General features: G+C 39.2%; 1 protein-coding gene and 1 long non-coding RNA gene across 2 annotated transcripts in view; one reads left to right on the top strand and one right to left on the bottom strand.

Annotated features, from left to right (window-relative positions):
- Window positions 1-686, bottom strand: part of LOC145526977 (uncharacterized) — a 28,966-nt gene extending 28,280 nt beyond the window's left edge. Inside the window, exon 1 of the long non-coding RNA XR_014069365.1 lies at window positions 579-686. This is a non-coding gene — a long non-coding RNA (uncharacterized LOC145526977). The remainder of the gene's footprint in view (window positions 1-578) is intronic.
- A 107-nt stretch (window positions 687-793) lies between these two features.
- Window positions 794-11,057, top strand: LIN7C (lin-7 cell polarity scaffold C). The gene is made up of 5 exons (XM_081544077.1): window positions 794-845; window positions 4,178-4,296; window positions 4,553-4,624; window positions 6,633-6,842; window positions 7,622-11,057. Exons 1-5 carry the CDS (start codon window positions 809-811, stop codon window positions 7,775-7,777), a joined length of 594 nt encoding a protein of 197 aa, XP_081400203.1. The 5' UTR covers window positions 794-808; the 3' UTR covers window positions 7,778-11,057.
- The last annotated feature ends 7,779 nt before the right edge of the window (window positions 11,058-18,836 follow it).

Below are 18,836 nucleotides of genomic sequence, written 5' to 3'. Positions count from 1 at the left end.
CTCAGCTTTCTTTATAGTACAACTCTCACACCCATACATGACTACTGGAAAAACCACAGCCTTGACTAGACGGACCTTTGTTGGCAAAGTAATGTCTCTGCTTTTAATCCTAATACGTCATTTTAGGGGCTTCCCTGGTGGCTCAGTGGTAAAGAATCCAACTGCCAATGCAGGAAGCTGCAGGTTTCATCCCTGGGTCGAGGAGGTCCCCTGGAGAAAGAAATGACAACCCACTCCAGTATTCTTGACTGGAAAATCCCATGGACAGAGGAGCCTGGTGGACTACAGTCCATGGAATTGCAAATAGTTGAACGGGACTGAGCAACTAAACACCACCCAATCTCATCGCTTAAGAATGTTAAGAACTCAGAGACAGAACTCCTATGTAGGACAGAGGGGTAAACTGAGGCAGAAAAAACGATAGGTGAGCACTCCAAGCTCACAGAGCCCCGAACAGTCAAGCTGAAACTCGAGTCCAGACTCTACCTTGTGAAACCAAGGGTTCCAAGGGAAAAGAACACGGCTCGAATTCCCAAGAATGGGGCAAGAGCCGGGAAAGGGACTCTTTTCAACTATACCTGGCCGAGGGATTTCAGAATCTTAAGACTGCAGAAGTGCAGCACAAGACTAGCCTCGGAAGCCCACTACCCGCATACTCTCTACCTCGGGAAGACTCGACGAGCACCAGAGCCACCGCTCCCGCTCTCGCGATACTGGACTGCCCCTGCTTCCGGCTTCGCTAGGCCCCACCCCTCCACCGCAGCCCCTCTGTCGTCACTTCCTGTGGGTCTGCAGGCAGAGGGAGAAGATGGCGGCGCTGGGGGAACCCGTGCGACTGGAGAGGGGTGAGTGGGGCAGAGGCTGGGACCAACGTGGGCGGAGGAGGTAGGGGAGTGCCTTGTCGTTCAAGGGGGTGGGTGGGCCAAGCTCCGAGACCCCGAACCAGGCTTTCCCTCGCGCTGGCGCCTGTGGCCACCGATGTCGATGCGCTGGGCCCGGGGAAGGGGCTTGGCGCTCTTGACTGGATCCTCAGACCCCTTCTGTGTTCACACGGACTGTCCCGGAGCACAGCATAGTTCACCACCACCTGTCTGCATTCGCAGACACACGCTGTACACGCGCTCCCTGGGTGGGCACGGCCTACTTTGTGTTCAGAGACGTGTCAAGCTGAGCAAATATCACACGCCCAGTTCGGACAGACTGCACGCCCTGCCCGTATTGACGCGTGCATACACAATGTCCCCGCCTTCACTCACCCAGCCCGGACACGCAGCGCGTTCCCACCAAACCCCCTCTCATTTATGCACAAATGCCATCATTACTTCCACCACAACCTCGCTTGTATACGTATTGGGGATATTTCCTGACTGTGGTGCCCCTCCCGGGAACGGAGAAGGTGCTTTAAAAACAACCCTTCTGCTGTGGCCCTGGAAAGAAGGTTGCATAACTAGAAGGAATAGTGATTGTAAATTACGTTAAAGTGCAGCCTTATTCTTCATTACAAATCCTACAGTTGCTAACTGGTTGATTGCTTGCTTTTTAGAGCAGGCTGTCAAGGAAAATAAAACCTGTTCTGCTGAGTAATTCACAACCGAAAAGCCAGTGAAGTAAAAGACTGTGAGCCTAAAAAGCGTACGGTTGAAATTTTTTAGCATTCCACTATTCCCCAAATTCTTTATTTCATATAATTTCAAGTATACTTTTGACACACCTGTATTAAAAGTCATCAGTAAGAGTCAAAAAGTAAAACTAGACATTTTGAGTACTCACTTCAGTCGCTCAGTCGTATCCGACTCTTTGCGACCGCAGCACGCCAGGCCTCCCTGCCCATCACCAACTCCCGGAGTTTACCCAAACTCATGTCCGTTGAGTCGGCGATGCCATCCAACCATCTCATCCTCTGTCGTCCCCTTCTCCTCCTGCCTTCAGTCTTTCCCAACATCAGGGTCTTTCCAAATTTTGAGTACTAGTAGTAAACAAAGTATAAGATGGAGATTGACGGTATCTTGTAAATATTAACATTTGCATTTACAGTCTGAATATTTAAGTAACTTCTCTAAAAAGGGATACATTTTTAGAATTGAATTTTGGAGTCTTTCCTCATACCTTTACACAGACCCATGCACACTTAACATTATTTATTCCTTGTGATATTCACTATTTGTAAGTGTCTTTACAAGTGATGTTTTCCTCCAGCCCACCAGACCATTAATTAAAGTATTGTTTTGGCAGAGCAGCAGCTTACTCTGGAAAGATTTGCCAAGTTAGGCCTAAGACTGTGACATGTTCTTCCCAAGCACAATGACACTGTGCTTTGTAGATGGAACAGATTTGTCTGGTGTTAACTGGATTAGGTGTTTTTCTTTGAAAACCAGTTGTAGAATTCTAACGTGTTGGCAGTCTTTTGTATTGTTAAGTGTAGTACAAAATGTGAAGCTTCACCTCTGGCATTTAGTTTTGGTAGTCATGGCTTTTTGTTTTTTCCTGTTTCAGAGGTCATTTCAATTCCGCAGTAGAGTGCTCAGAACCTGAGGATAAGCTATTAGTGGATGCCATTTAGCAGGATAAGAAAGATTACATCCACTTTGATTCTTACTTAGCCTTCTGTTTGACAGATTCTATTAAGAAGCTCTCCCAGCAATCCTATAGTATAAAATTAGTGCATGATCAAGATCCTGAATGCCTTCAAAGACGTTAAAACAAGATTTAGTGGAACACATTTGAGAACATATTGGGTACAGTTTAGGTTCAGTAAAGAATATTTTACTTTTTCAACTTTTTGTTAGTTGGAAATTTTCATATAGCTTGTATATTATAATTTTGTAGGTCAGAATATTTGATGAACCAGCACTCTCCATTCACCAGCTATTCTGATGGTGGGAGATGAGAATGGGGAAAGTTTTTCTCCACTGCACTGGATTAATATCAGTTTAAGCTTCTGTTACCTGAAATTGAAAAATCGACTTCTTTCTCCACTACATTTATTCCTAATTTTCCAGTTGCAGACAAAGACAGCCATACTGATTCTATAAAGAGAAAAGTTTCAATCCTTTAGTATAATAGAAAATTTGGAATTTCTTCCACTTAAGACAAAAGGAGGGAAGGAACTTTAGAATAATAAGTACTCTAGCCCCCTGTGGTACAAAAACTTAAAAAAAAAATCAGGGGAGAAATAGTATTGAAACATGACTGAATATTATAGAAGTTTCTTAATTTGTAAAACACTTTTCCTGACACTTCCCAATGAGAACTGCCTAACAGGCTTAATATATTTCTATGAGTGTGGAACATCTTAATGTTTCTTATTAATTGGTGCTAATGTAACATAACATTTATGCTCGCCACATGCCAGGCCCTTACTATGTTTTTTGTTTCATTGGTCAAGTAATTCTTATAAAGGAGATACTTTTATTTCCATTTTATAGTGGAAAACAGACTCAAGGAGTTTAAGTTACTTGCCCAAGATCACCCAGCTGTTACTGATACCAGACTCACAAAACTAATTGCTTTGTATTTTGTATACATGTATTTGACTGAGCTTGTCTTAATTAAAACACTGTTTGATGATCCTAAGTTGATAGTGGACCAGTTAATTTTACTCATTTGTATCATTGTTTTAAATTGTGTTCCTGCCAATAACTAACTGCACATGTTATTGAAGAGTTTTATTAAGTTTTCTTTTGGGAAATAGTGACTTCATGAGCACACAGCATTTTATACTGCCCAGCACTTTGATCACTATTGATGGCAAGTAAATTTTGATTGACTAAGTAGCCTCTGACCATGCTGCCAGCTTTTCTGAAGTGCTACAGTGTTCATATATCTGTCACATTTGAGCTCCAGTTCTTTCCTGTGATGTTTAGGACGTGGTATTTGTTTTCCTGTGTCTCTTAAAGATACTGTTTTCCAGATTTTATGCATGTTCTCCAGATTTTATGCATGTTCAACATCAGTTTCCTTCCTAATCTGCAGTAAAATTTAACACTCTTCTCAGGCTTTACATTTCCACTCTCCATACATGAACCGCCCCCCCCCCACAAGTTCATCCTCTTAGTCTTTTTTACCTCTGCGTTCTATATATTTCTTGTTAGCCATTGAGGAATACATCCTAAATGCTGCACTGTTACGGAGGCATTTACAGAAAATTATCTATCAGTGTGTGTTTATTTAACTCTAGATATTTGTAGAGCAATTGAATTGTTGGAAAAACTGCAAAGAAGTGGAGAGGTACCACCACAGAAACTTCAGGCTCTACAAAGAGTCCTTCAGAGTGAATTCTGCAATGCTGTAAGAGAGGTGAGTAAATGGGATTAAAACTGACTATAAACTTGCATTATCTAGGGTAAGATAACATTCTGAAATTTAGGTTTTTAGTTTCTTAAAGTTAATTTTAGAACCCACCCCTCTCATATTTGGAATTTCTAACAGAAAAACATGGTACAAAGATGCATAACTTTTTCTGAAATGTTAACACATTCATTAACTTTAAAAAGAACTTAAGCATGTTATATTCTGAGGTTTAAAATCACAGTGATAACTTTGGGTTTTGCAGGTATATGAACATGTCTACGAGACTGTGGACATCAGTAGCAGTCCTGAAGTGAGAGCTAATGCAACCGCAAAGGTACATATTTTTCATTTACTGAAAGTGAGAGGATTCATCACAAATTAGAGGTTTAAAATGTGAAGTTATTAGTTTCATAATAGACTTATGTTAAAAACTAACAAATAGTACCTTTCAAGCTACACTAAACTCGATTACTGAAAAGTAGGACTTTTTAATTGGCTTTACAAAAGATATTTTATGCAGTCTAGATGATACATTAAAATATATTTGCACACAAATAATACGTATGTATAATATGTGGTTGCTGTAGGTAATATATAAATATCATTATGTAAGTATTCATCAAAATTCTGAGGTATGGATTATTAGTCTCATTTTATTGGTGAGGAAGCATCAAATTAGATTACTTGCTTCAAATCACACAAATAGTTAACGGTAGATCTGAGGTACTCCCCTATGTTGCCATTCACTTTCTCCTTAACCTTAACTCTGCAAATGGGAGGTTACCTCCTCAGAGCTACAGGTGGCAGGTTTTATGTGTTTTTCTGTACCAGTGTTTTCCTCAAATAATTCAAGCATTGATCTCTGTCCATCATATGTGGTGGTGGTGGTGGTGGTTCAGTCACTAAGTTGTGTCTGACTCTTTACAACCCCATGGACTATAACATATGAGGCTTCTCTGTACTGTACCTCCTGGAGTTTGCTCAAATTCATGTCCTTTGAAGCGATGATGCTATCTAGCCATTTCATCATATGTGGTTAGAATAAGTTACTGTCAGTAGCAGGTGACTTATACTGAAACTAGTCATTAGCAGGTAACTATTTATTGATAGTTAACTGGTTCACAAAAGGCAATATTGGATTCTCTGTTGAGTCATGTGGGTGTTGTTTGACAGAGTGGGAAAAAACAATTAAAACTTGAGTTTAATTCCTGACTTTCACAGCCTCCTGAATTTCTGAGCCTTAGTTCCATTATCTATAAAACGAAGCCTCTTTAAGAGCTTAGAGTATTCAGCAAATCTTGATTTTTCTTTCTTCCTTCCCATGTTTCTCATATACCTTGATCTAATACACAAAAAAATAGTGCCAGATTACTTAATTACCTTTAAAAGCAAGATGAAACCCAGATTCTCAACTTTGTGTTAGAATTCCTCTGAATTAGTCTAAATTTGAAAGATGTGGCTCTATATGGGTTAATATACAGTGCGAATAGTACAGCAGCCAGAATGACTGCATCAAAGGACACCTGCCTGCTTTAGGTTACACACGGGTTGTGCCCCCCAAATCCCCTGAACACACCAGGCTGACCAGCCCCAAAGTTGGTGGCATGCGAGAAGAGGGGGTTCTCCTTGTTAGTGTGCACAATGTTCATCTTCCTGGCAAGGCCTGCTTGCCAAGCACTGCACCGAAGTTCTGGGCACGGGAAGGACCAGGAGTGACCTGAACGACCTCAACACTTTCTGCATAATCCCAGAGTAAGCTTTCCAGTCGTCCTCTTAGAAACACCGTCTACTTAGCTTACCTTCACTGTCAGTGAATTTGTGGGCATTCAGACATCAAAAATACTTATTTCAAAAGTGGTCTTTAATTTGATACTGATTTCTAATTATCAGTATCACTGTGATTCCACAGTGATAAGAGAACACACTCTTATGATTTCAGTACCTTTAGACCATGAAATTTTTGTATTTTGTTTTATGTCCTTGGATATGTTTCAGTTGTCTATTGGTTTATAGTCGATGGGAACTTGAATTTATATTCTGCTATTGTGTGAAAATTGTATAAATCTTAATTATGTTGAATCCATTCATAGTGCTTTTCAGGTCTACTATCTCCTACTTTTCTATCATTCTATTAATTTTTGAGAGTTTGATATTGAAACTCCAACTAAAAATCTACTTAAATATATAGTAGGACTGTATGTAACTTGGTTCTGTATTTTCCAAATCTGCTGTAAATGTGTTACCATACTCTCATAATTTAAAAAAGAAGAAAAAGTGGTTTTTAAAAAGGGACAAAAGAGTGAAGTAAACAAAGGTCCTAAATATGTAAAATTTTCTTTCAGGCTACCGTTGCTGCATTTGCTGCCAGTGAAGGGCATTCTCATCCTCGAGTTGTTGAGCTACCAAAAACAGAAGAAGGCCTTGGATTCAATATTATGGGAGGCAAAGAACAAAACTCTCCAATCTATATCTCTCGAATAATTCCAGGTGGAATTGCTGATAGACATGGGGGCCTCAAGCGAGGAGATCAGCTCCTTTCTGTTAATGGAGTGGTAGGGATGCATTTTATTTCTACTTGACCACTTGGGGGTGTATATGTATTTGAGTTATAGAAACAGTCGTGGCCAACTCTGTGACCCCATGGACTGTAGCCTGCCACGCTTCTCTGTCCATGGGGATTCTCCAGACAAGAATACTGGAGTGGGTGGTGTGCCCTTCTCCAGGGGATCTGCCCAACCCAGGGATCAAACCCAGGTCTCCTGTATTGCAGGCAGATTATTTACCGTGTGAGCCACCAGGAAAGTCAAAAGAAACAGAAGGCGCAGGGAAATACCAAGAAGCTTTGTAGTTTAGAAATCCCTTGGAAGAATCTTAGGCACTACTGTTAGTGGAGTGATACTTTTTGAAGCACTTTGTGTGTGTTTTGCTTCTTTCCAATGTAGATTAGCAGTGCTTAGTGTGATTTTTATGAAGTTACTAAGCTCTTCAGTAGTTAAGGCAGTACATTGAATCAAAAGCCTCTCTTCAGTTTAATTTTATCAAATAGCAGTTGCTTGATTTACTTCTGACCTAGTGAAATAATAGAGCATGTAGATTGATATGCTAGGTATTTGGAACTTAAAAACCAATTCCTGGACTGCAGACAGAATATGATTTAGCAGACAGTTTTACACTGATTAAAGTGACAAAGCAGGATTATTTCATAGGTTTATAGTTTGAAATGCTATAACATTAAAATTTTTTTACTTGTATGTGTTTTGAAGATTTTTCATTTTGAGTTACATACAAAACATATTAATTGTTTTTCTGTCTGTGGTTTGTTTTTTCCTAGAGCGTTGAAGGAGAGCATCATGAAAAAGCTGTAGAACTGCTGAAAGCAGCTCAAGGAAAGGTTAAATTAGTAGTGCGGTACACACCCAAGGTCTTAGAAGAAATGGAGTCACGCTTTGAAAAAATGCGATCAGCAAAACGCAGGCAACAGACCTAATGCAGTTAAAACCTTTATATTCCATTTTGCTTTTAGCTAGAAGAAGTTTTACTTGTGACCTACTGATGGCCACAGTGCCAATGATTGTAAAAACAACAACAACAAACTTCCCGTGAAATCCTCCTTGCCATTTTATAAATACCTATTTTAACATCATTTATGGTTCAAGAGATGCATACACTTTTTTCTGACAAGAAAAAGTAAAAAGGTAATGAGGGCAGTTCTGTCCTGCTGTTTTTACAGGCCTTTTTCAACAAATGCAGATTTTGTCATAAAGTTATTATAGATTTTTAAAAATGCTTTTTTAATATTAAAATGTACTTTTACATTCTTAAATCTTTTTTTAGGAAAAAAGGTTTTCTTTATTTGCTTATTTAAAAAGAACAGTTCTCCATTCTTGTTTTTTTTTTAACCTGTAACATTTCTTTATGCTTTTCCAAGAAATTACACATAACAGTCTCAGCAGTTCATTACACTATCAATTCATTGTTAACATCACTGCTGCGTTTTGTATTTGAAACACACACATAATATAATCAATGGTAAATTATAACTCAGCACAGTGGAAGTTTTTTACTTTTATTTAAACATATAATGAATATTCGTTTGTACTGATTTATAAAAGTTTTTAAACACTGATACAATCATTGCTAAAATATGTATTCTTTCATAATATTTGAGCAGTGAGGCAAGAGAATGTAATTTGATTGTTTGCATTACTGATTACATCTTTCTGTTTATATTCAACTGTATCATAAATTACAAATGCAAAAAAGGTTTAGGTTTCTTTTGAAAATTTTTTCAATGCTATTCATTTTCATTTAAATGTATCTTATTTTTCATCCTTCCATTCCTAGAGATGAGCCAGTTAGTTTGTGATGGGATATAGCAAAGGAGAGAGAATAATACCTTTAACCTCACCAGCCTCAAGAGTGATAGCTCAATTTAAAGAATTGATACTAAGTAAGAAAAAGAAAGATATGTTTCAGATATATAGAAATTATGATGTGATGCATTTCATAAGAATCTGCATACACTTTGTTAAAATGAGTAAGAACTCATTCACATTAAAATTGTTGGATTTAGAGTCATGATTCTTATGATTCAAATATAATGATGAGAATTCTGAGATACTTTTATTTGTCCACTGGATGTCACTGTTTTACTGAAAGGCAGCTATTAGTGGATGACTGTGACTGAGGTCTTTTTAAAGGCAAAAATTAAGAGTTAAGGTTCATATTCAGACACAACTTATAGGAACATTTGTCTGGCTTTAAAAAATTTTAAGTGACAGGTGCTAGAAAATAATGGATTGAAATATATAAGGACTTTAGAATAATTATCAACCCTGTGTAAAGAGTGGGCATTTTGTGACATTCCTTCAGGAAGAATAGAAATGTGTATCTTTTTCTGCATGTTTGTGAGCACTGTGAGTCTTAAAAAGACTATTCCAGTTTTCAGTGATTTCAGAATAAAAGTCAATCAGCATTGTTATTTATCTTTTAGGTATTGAACACTGGATTGCATGGTTGAATGTGTCTAGTCCACTACAAAATATGCTTGTTATTGATAGGATCATGTTGTTGAATTGTATATTTCCAAAATTAATTGATGTTTTTAAAATGTTGAGACCAAAGTAGGATAGAAGAATTATGGACTTAATTTAAATGTAAAATTATTAGAAGTATTTGTTGTAGAGCTTTATATATTAAAGAGAGGTATTGGTGCATATAAAAACAGTAATATTATTGTTGTGCTTGTACTCTTGCATTATAGGGTGAGTAAACCCTGAAGAAATCTTATTTTAGTATTGCTGCAGCTGCAGTAGCTTGTAAGGGTGTGTCAACATTTCATTATAAATTATAGCTTCCTGGTTCAGTATCTCAGCTGTTTCAGAACTTTCAGCCAAGTTAAATCTTTTTTGGTGTTGAAACTTAGTAAGTTGAGTAAGCTATTTTTTGTTTCTTCTGCAGTAATCCACAATCTGTTCTTTGTGTGGGTTGGCACTTATTTATAATTTTTAAAATATGGATAGCTTAAAAGAGCCAAATACAGTAGTTTTGCTCGCTCCTGTTGAGCATGAGTAGCAGTAGTTTATTTTCTTTAATGCAGTTTTCATAGTGTATCCCAGAATTTTAAATCATGACCATAGAAAAATGCAGTCATTCAGTGGCAAAGATGTATGATAGTGGTTTAGTGTAGTGAGGAAATGAGAGGAGTTTTCATCTTTATAAATATATGGTTTATGAACATAATGAAGACATAGGAAGTAAATAATAGGTATTTGATTGGTAAATTATAAATATAAATTATCTTCCCTCCCCAGTTTCCATTTATTTTCTTGGTATTTCAAAAGGAGTTGACTCAGTGCTTCTCAACCTTAGCTGCATATTGGGACACCTTGCAGGCCTTCAAGAAACATAATGACACTTGAGTCCTACCCCATACCAACTAAATTGCAGTCTCTGAGGTGGGGCCAGATGCTTATTTTTTCGAAGCTTTCCAGCTGGTTCTAAAGGACACCTAGGGTTGAGGACCGCTTGTTTCCCCCTTTATAACATGCTCTAATTACACTGGACTCTGTTTGGGAGCTGTCAGAATAATTCAGTTTACAGCTACTACTAAATAGCTACAAATGTAAGGGTCAGTTATATTTCTTAGTAATCTCTTTAGGAATAAAAGGTACTTGGCATTCCTTATTGGGGAAGTAACTACACCTTAACTTTTTCTTTCTTTTTTTAAATAAAATCTACCAGTAGTTTAAATGTAAGTTTTTAATGTCTGTCACCTTTCTGCCCTCTTTGCCTTTAAAACTTTCAAAATTAAATGTCTATTATTTGAAAAAGCATGTTTAAAAATTGCAGATGATATTTAATAATATTTTCATTGATAATTATGAACTGTCTTAATATGGCCATTTTATCCATCAGTATAACACTAGGTTATAGTGGCCTCATTCTTTGGCGTTTGATAATTCAGATGTGTTTGTTTTTTTTCTTTTTAAATCGTTGTCTTCCTCTTCTAAATTTTTGAAAGTTACTTTGTTCAAGTACTTAAATAGTTTGGCTCAAGTACTTTGTTTACAATATAAGTGGATATTATAGCATTTAATTGAAGAAATGGCCGTGGCTTATCTGAAAAGAATGTCAGCATGACTTGGTGTAGACTTACAAGACTATGTGTTGTGAATATTTTATTATGTGGAATGATCATTGAAATATCAAGGACTCTAGTAATTGTATTTCCTGAATAAATGTACGTTTATGAATTTTCTAACTTATATTTTGTTGTTCCTCTTCTAACACTCTGGTTTTATACTTTTTATTGTCCAAAATGTCACTAATAGTGTTTCTTCAAAGGTTGTTGTAGTTCTATATGATGAAATAGTGGAAAAGTGCTTGTTCATTAATTTTCAAGAACTTCCAGACTAATTTGTATATGGATATAGTTTTTAAAAGCATCAGTAAACAATATGCTTCTACTTTAAGTTTGAAGTAAAGGAATATAGTAGCCGAAATAGATTTAACACTTTTTCAGTGGGTGGCTTCATTTATCAATTCTGATTCTAGGGCTTATTAAAATAAATTTGTATTAGTTATATTTTTGTTCTTTGGATTTAAAAAAATTGATGTAACTACACAATCATTGTGTTTCTGAAAGATATATATACAATAACTTAAATGAGTTAAAAGCATACTCAGGTGGTTACTGGAAAGAAACTTCAAATTCCTACATTTTGCTTTGCTTTTCCTAAAATATAACTGGAGAGAATAAAGATTCTGTTGTATTATTTTAAGAGAGGCTGTCTGGCATGTGATTGAGAGCACAGAATCTAGAGCCTGACAGCCCTGATTTGAATTGTAGATTCACCACGACTGTAACCTTCCTCAGGTTGCCTCTCTGTGCCTTACTTAGTCCCTTCATCTGTCCTGTGTAGTGAGGATGCCTGTAAGTGTCATACTGTGATCTGTAAAGCCCTTAGAAAACGGCCTGCATAGTAAGTGCTGTTTATGTTTGCTGTTACTTTTGTGTATGGTAGCTTTAGGGCCTTATTAGCTAAAGGGAGACATTGTGGCCAAATAATTAAAATTAGCAAGCTCTTATTCTTTACTTTCGGTTGCTCTAGGTGTTCATTGCCTGTGTGCAGGCTTTGTCTAGTTTCCAAGAACAGGGACTGCTCCTGGTTGCAGTGCGCAGGCTTCTCATTTCAGTGGCTTTTCTTGTGGAACATGGGCTCTAGAGCACTGGCTCAGTAGTTGTGGCGCACGGGCTTAGTTCCTCCTCGGCACGTAGGACCAGGGATCAAAGGACCAGGACCTGATGAGACCAGGAGTCAGGACCCCAGACCAGGGATCAAACCTGTATGCCTTGCATTAGCATGTGGATTCTTAACCACTGGACCACCAGGGGAGTCCAGCAAGTTCTTATTTTTGATACCTGGAAGACAGATAACTAACCTTTAAATTATGCTTGAAAGTAAACAAGATTTATAGGAATTTTCAGATTTCACTCTGATCAAAGAAACTCATGGAATTCTAAAATAACGCAAAGTTTGGGGGATGTAGGGTTGAGGTCACATTCAGAATGAAACTTATAAGAAAATAAGTCCCAGTAAGAGATTTGTTCAATCAGAAAAGCAATTTGTAGGGAGGATATGACCTGAAGATAATGGATTGCTGGAATGGGGCTCAGACAACACAAGGCATATTTCACCATAGTGAACTTTTTAAAGGCATAAAAATATACGGCAACCAAGGGTACAGTGAAACACATTGTTAGCCCTCAATTTCTTCAAAATTTCAGTAGACCAGAATACTGTTCTCTATAAATCTTTAAATTCTGGTTTTGTTATGTTCATTATCATTGATTATTCTACTTTTAATATGATGAAGTTGGTGGCCCTGTTTTTTTTTTTTACATTTATTTCTTTGTTGGCAAAAAACTTGATGAAATCTTTAGGACTTACTGTATATACAGAGCAAAAGTAAATTCATACAGATTCCATTTGTCAACTATTATTTTGATTTAAATATATTTTAAAAAGCACAAGCACTTCACACCAACAAGTTGTGTGTAAGCTCTCCTGATTCTCATCAGCTAAAGAAAAGTGTGTTTTGGACACAGTCAAGATCTGATTCAAAGTCCTTTTAAAAGTTTAGGAGAGAAAGCTTGGAAGGATTCTAAGTGTCTCCAGAATTGATCTAAACAATCAGATTAAAAAATTGTAGCCATTGGTGACACATGAGGTCCCTTTAGGTGACAGTTACTGCATTTCATCAGAGAGTAACAAAAACTCAAATCTTTAATTTTGTTTTTATTTGGCAAGGAAGTGCAATCTGAAAGCATGGAACAGCCCTGGGAAAATTTTTATTTCTGGTATCTCTTACTTGATGTACATTGAACCCAGAGTTTAGATGCTAACTTTTGACTTTGTGTTATATTATGGATTGAATTGTCTGTTTTCCCTACTCTTTCAAAATATGTGTTGGCACCTACACCCCTCAGAATGTGATTTTATTTGGATATTTAGAAATGATTAAAGTGTGATGATTGGGGTGGGCCCAATTCCAGAATGGCTGGTGTCCTATATTATAAGGAAAGGAGAATTTGGACACACACAGGGAGAACACCATGGGAAGATGAAGACAGAGATTGGGGTGATAGGTCTATTAATACAACAACTAACCCCACAAACAAGGAGAGGCATGAGCAGATTCTCTCCTTGAGCCCTCAGAAGAAACTGACTCTGGATACCTTGATCCGGGACTCCAGCCTCCAAAACTGAAACAGTAAATTTCTTTAAGCCACTCAGTATGTGGTACTTGATTATGGCAGCCCTAGAAAGCAGATACATAAGAACCCAGGTTCTGGTGGCGTCGCTATTGAAGATGGGTGCTGAAGCAAAAGGTGGCTCCTGTGTGCAGTCAGAGGGTCTCAGTGGAAATGGTTTTGGTGAAGAAAGGGTAAGACTCCTGGCCTCTGGGAGTGAGGGAAGGGGTTCTCTGCTGTAGTTGAAATGCTTTCTTAAAACACATATTCATCTGTAATTGACCTGTGCCTCCAGTGGCCTCCTGGGCTCATCAGCCCCTCAGAACTTGGGGTTTTCCCCATTTTAGATGACCAGTTATTGCATTGGCTGTATCTTTCTCAGTTCAAGGACTTTCCAGGAGTTTGCAGTGGCAGAATATTCAGCACTGAGGAGAGGCATTTCTACATGGCCCTTGTTCTGATGGGAATGTGATGAGGATTTGTCTCTGGCCAGGGGTGTTTCACCCTGTAAAGGTTTGTGCTGGCTCCTTATGCACACCTGATCCAAAGCATTATTTCAGTCATAACGGATTGCATTCTTTCCTTAAAACTTTCTGTTGTTCTTAGGATAAAATCCAGATCCCCTGCCATGATTTAAAAGGTCCTGCATAATCCATTCCCCCCTTCCTCTCAAGTCTCCTCATCCCAGCGTTCCAGTTGCTCTACTCCATACCAGTTCCCTCATTGGAAAGCTCACTCTCTGGTTCTTCCCCTGGCTGGCTGCTCCTCATTCAGGTATAAGCTGGAGTCACTACCTGTTCCATCTAAAGGTAGGTTCCTCATCCTCTGCTAATATGGCAATACTTTGTTTCCTTGTTTATTATTATTGTTCAGTTGCTAAGTCGTGAACAACTCTTTGCAACCCCACAAACTGTAGCCTGCCAGGCTCCTCTGTCCGTGGAGTTCTCCAGGCAAGAATACTGGAGTGGGTTGCCATTTCCTCCTCCAGGGGATCTTCCTGACCCAGGGATTGAACTCGCGTCTCCCGCATTGGCAGGCGGATTTTTTTAACCACTGAGCCACCTGAGAAGCCCTGCTTTGTTTATATTATGTGCTTAGTTGTGCTTTCACATTAGAATTTAAGTTCCAGTGACAGCAAGAAGGATCACTACTGTATTGTTCACATTTATTCTCCCATCGCCTAGCACAGTATGGTGACTCGCATACCCTGCTGAATTGGCTTACTTTTCATAATTCTGCAAGTAGATAAAGAATTTAACCTGGAACCATATAAAAACAATGACAGTGATGGCATCAAGATAGGTGCACATAACTTTCACAGAATCAGCTAAATCAAATAGTTTTTCCAAAATCATACAGTTGGTGATCAACACGGCCAAGATTCAATGTCAATTTGTTTTCAAAGCCCATACTTTTCCCCAGTGCCACAAGTGCACTTTTAACTGTTTTTTTCCTCTCACCTATTCTTTCTATTTTGACACACCACATGGCATGCGGTACCTTGGTTCCCCAACTAGGGATCAAACTCCTGCCCCCAGCAGTAGAAATAGAGTCTTAACCACAGGACCACCAGGGAAGTCCCCTCCTTACATTCATTTTTAGAAAAAGTTGTTGTAGTTGATTTACAATGTTAATTTCTGCTGTACACCAAGTGATCCAGTCATACATATATGTAAAAATTTTTCATATTCTTTTCCATCATGGTTTATCACATATTGAATATAGTTCCTGTGCTATATGGTAGGATCTTGTTTATCCACTCTATATACAATTTTTTTTTTTTTTTGACTGAGCCATGCAGCCAGCAGGATCTTAGTTTCCTAACCAACCAGGGACTGAATCTGAGACCATGGCAGTGAACGTACAGAGTCCTAACCACTGGGACTGCCAGAGAATTCCCAATAGCTTTTCTTTTTTTAATTGAAGTATGGTAATATGGGCTTCCCTGATAGCTCATTTGGTAAAGAATCCGCCTGCAATGCAAGAGAACCCTGGTTTGATTCCTGAGTTGGGGAGATCCACTGGAGAAGGGATAGACTACCCGCTCCAGTATTCTTGGGCTTCCGTTGTGGCTCAGCTGGTAAAGAATCCACCTGCAATGCGGGAGACCTGGGTTTGACCCCTGGGTTGGGAAGATCCCCTGGAGAAGGGAAAGGCTACCCACTCCAGTATTCTGGCCTGGAGAATTCCATGGACTATATAGTCCATGGGGTGACAAAGAGTCAGACACGACTGAGTGACTTCTGAAAAAAAAAAAAAAGTTAATGTACAATGTTGTGTTAGTTTTGGGTATACAGCAAAGTGATTCAGTTATACATACATACATATATTCTTTTTTTCCCTCTTATTTCTTAGGTTCTTTGGTGTTTTTGGTTTAGATGTTTTCTTTTTTGAGCTAGAGTCCTGTGTCATACACACACACACACACACACAAACACACAGGAACAAGAAAGCAACATACTTTTAGGTGGTAATGAGTGTTAAGAAGTCCAGGAGGGCAAGAAGGATGAAAGCCAAAGAGAAAAGACTCAGCAGCATTAAATCACTCGTCGAGGTTCAAAACCATTGATGCTACCATCCCTTCTCTCTGGGCTGTCTCAGTTGGGCTCAGAGACACGGACCCACCATATCTAAGCAGCTAGTTTTTTTTTTATTTTCCTTGGAACCTCTATACAGCACCAGCCTCCATACAGTATTCCACATAATGCTTGCAATGACTGAGTACTAGTATTAATTTTTAAGCACCTGCTCTGTGCTGATGATCCTTTTCTATAAATTACCCTTAACATAGCCATTGACTTCCCACCATAGTTAGAATATAAACCTAAGCACCTCACCATAACACTCCCAGTCCATCCTATACGCCTCCCTCTAAAGCTCTCCACTCTTTCCCCTCTCCACTTCGACTCTTCCCCATTCTCCAACATGACAGGCCTTGACATTTGATGTTCCCTTTGCCTGAAATCTGACAATGTATTTGTCTATTTTGTCAGCCCACTACTTCGGCAAAATCATAAACTTGTTGAGGGCAAGGCAGGCCTCTGTTTTGTTTCCAACCATATACGCAGAGCTGAGAACAGTGCCTGACATGTGGCAGACAATCAATCCATACTTGCTGAGAGAATGACATGAAAGAACACGGTGGAGGTATTTTACAGAGAGAGGACAGGAAACGCCTCTCTGAAGAGATGATGTTTGAACAGAAACCTTGAGTGGTGTGAACTGAAGAAGTCACCCATGTGAATATCTGGGAAACTAGTGTTTTGATAGGGCCCAGTAAAGAGTGTTTCTCTTCCCCTGGAATGTGAAGTCAAGTGGGCCTTAGGAAGCATCACTGCGAACAAAACTAGAGGAGGTGATGGAATTCCAGTTGAACTATTTCAAATCCTGAAAGATGATGCTGTGAAAGTGCTGCACTCAATATGAGCAAATATGGAAAACTCAGCAGTGGCCACAGGACTGGAAAAGCTCAGTTTTCGTTCCAATCCCAAAGAAAGGCAATGCCAAAGAATGCTCAAACTACCGCACAATTGCACTCATCTCACATGCTAGTAAAGTAATGCTTAAAATTCTCCAAGCCAGGCTTCAGCAATACGTGAACCGTGAAATTCCCGATGTTCAAGCTGGTTTTAGAAAAGGCAGAGGAACCAGAGATCAGATTGTCAACATCCGCTGGATCATTGAAAAAGCAAGAGAGTTCCAGAAAAACATCTATTTCTGCTTTATTGACTATGCCAAAGCCTTTGTGTGGATCACAATAAACTGTGGAAAATTCTGAAAGAGATGGGAATACCAGACCACCTGACCTGCCTCTTGAGAAACCTGTATGCAGGTCAGGAAGAAACAGTTAGAACTGGACATGGAACAACATACTGGTTCCAAATAGGAAAAGGAGTACGTCAAGGCTGTATATTGTCACCCTGCTTATTTAACTTATATGCAGAATACATCATGAGAAATGCTGGGCTGGAGGAAGCACAAGCTGGAATCAAGATTGCCGGTAGAAATATCAATAACCTCAGATATGCGGATGACACTACCCTTATGGCAGAAAGTGAAGAAGAACTAAAGAGCCTCTTGATGAAAGTGAAGGAGGAGAGTGAAAAAGTTGGCTTAAAGCTCAGCCTTCAGAAAACTACAATCATGCATCTGGTCCCATCACTTCATGGCAGATAGACGGGGAAACAGTGGAAACAGTGGCTGCCTTTATTTTGGGGGGCTTGAAAATCACTGCAGATAGTGATTGCAGCCATGAAATTAAAAGATGCTTACTCCTTGGAAGGAAAGTTATGACTAACCTAGATAGCATATTAAAAAGCAGAGACATTACTTTGCCAACAAAGGTCTGTCTAGGCAAGGCTATGGTTTTTCCAGTGGTCATGTATGGATGTGAGAGTTGGACTATAAAGAAAGCTGAGCAAAAAAAAAAAAAAGAAAGCTGAGCGCCAAAGAACTGATGCTTTTGAACTGTGGTGTTGGAGAAGACTCTTAAGAGTCCCTTGGACTGCAAGGAGATCCAGCCAGTCCATCCTAAAGGAGATCAGTCCTGGTTGTTCATTGGAAAGACTGATGTTGAAGCTGAAACTCCAATACTTTGGCCACCTGATGCGAAGAGCTGACTCATTGGAAAAGACCCTGACGCTGGGAAAGATTGAGGGCAGGAGGAGAAGGGTATGACAGAGGATGAGATGGCTGGATGGCATCACCGACTCAATGGACATGGGTTTGGGTGGACTCAGGGAGTTGGTGATGCACAGGGAGGCCTGGCGTGCTGTGGTTCATGGGGTCGCAAAGAGTCAGACGCAACTGAACTGAACTGAACTTCCCCTCTGTGGTTCTGAATGCTGCAGGAAGTCAATGAATTGGCTGATGTGGGCCAAGATACCACCTTTATTATTTGTTTGTTCTTACTCCACATATTTATTGAATATCTTCTCTGTGCCAGTCATGTTCTAGAGGGTAGGGGTGCAGTAGAGAACAATGACAAAGCCCTTGCCTCCAGGAGCCTACTTTCTGTTAAAGACTGGGCAGACATACATACCTTAGGCTTAAGAAAATGTGCTCCTCAAATTCGCCACATCGACCCTCCTCATCTGGACCATGACTGATCTCTCATCATGCCCATTCTTCAAGGGCAGAGCTTGTTCACGCCCTAGATACCATCCCCAGAAGGGCAGATATGAGATAGAAACGCTTCTTCCTAGACTTACCAATCTCCCATGATGTGAGTGCTTCCAAGGGAAGCAGTTAGAAGTAACCACTGAGATAGAGGTAAAACCTCGAAAGGGTG

This window comes from Giraffa tippelskirchi, chromosome 11 (assembly GCF_054371585.1).
Source record: "Giraffa tippelskirchi isolate mGirTip1 chromosome 11, T2T-mGirTip1v1.2.pri, whole genome shotgun sequence".
Classification (NCBI taxonomy): Eukaryota; Metazoa; Chordata; class Mammalia; order Artiodactyla; family Giraffidae; genus Giraffa; species Giraffa tippelskirchi.
Note: the sequence above shows the minus strand (reverse complement) of the source record. Positions and strands in the feature narration are given on the sequence as shown.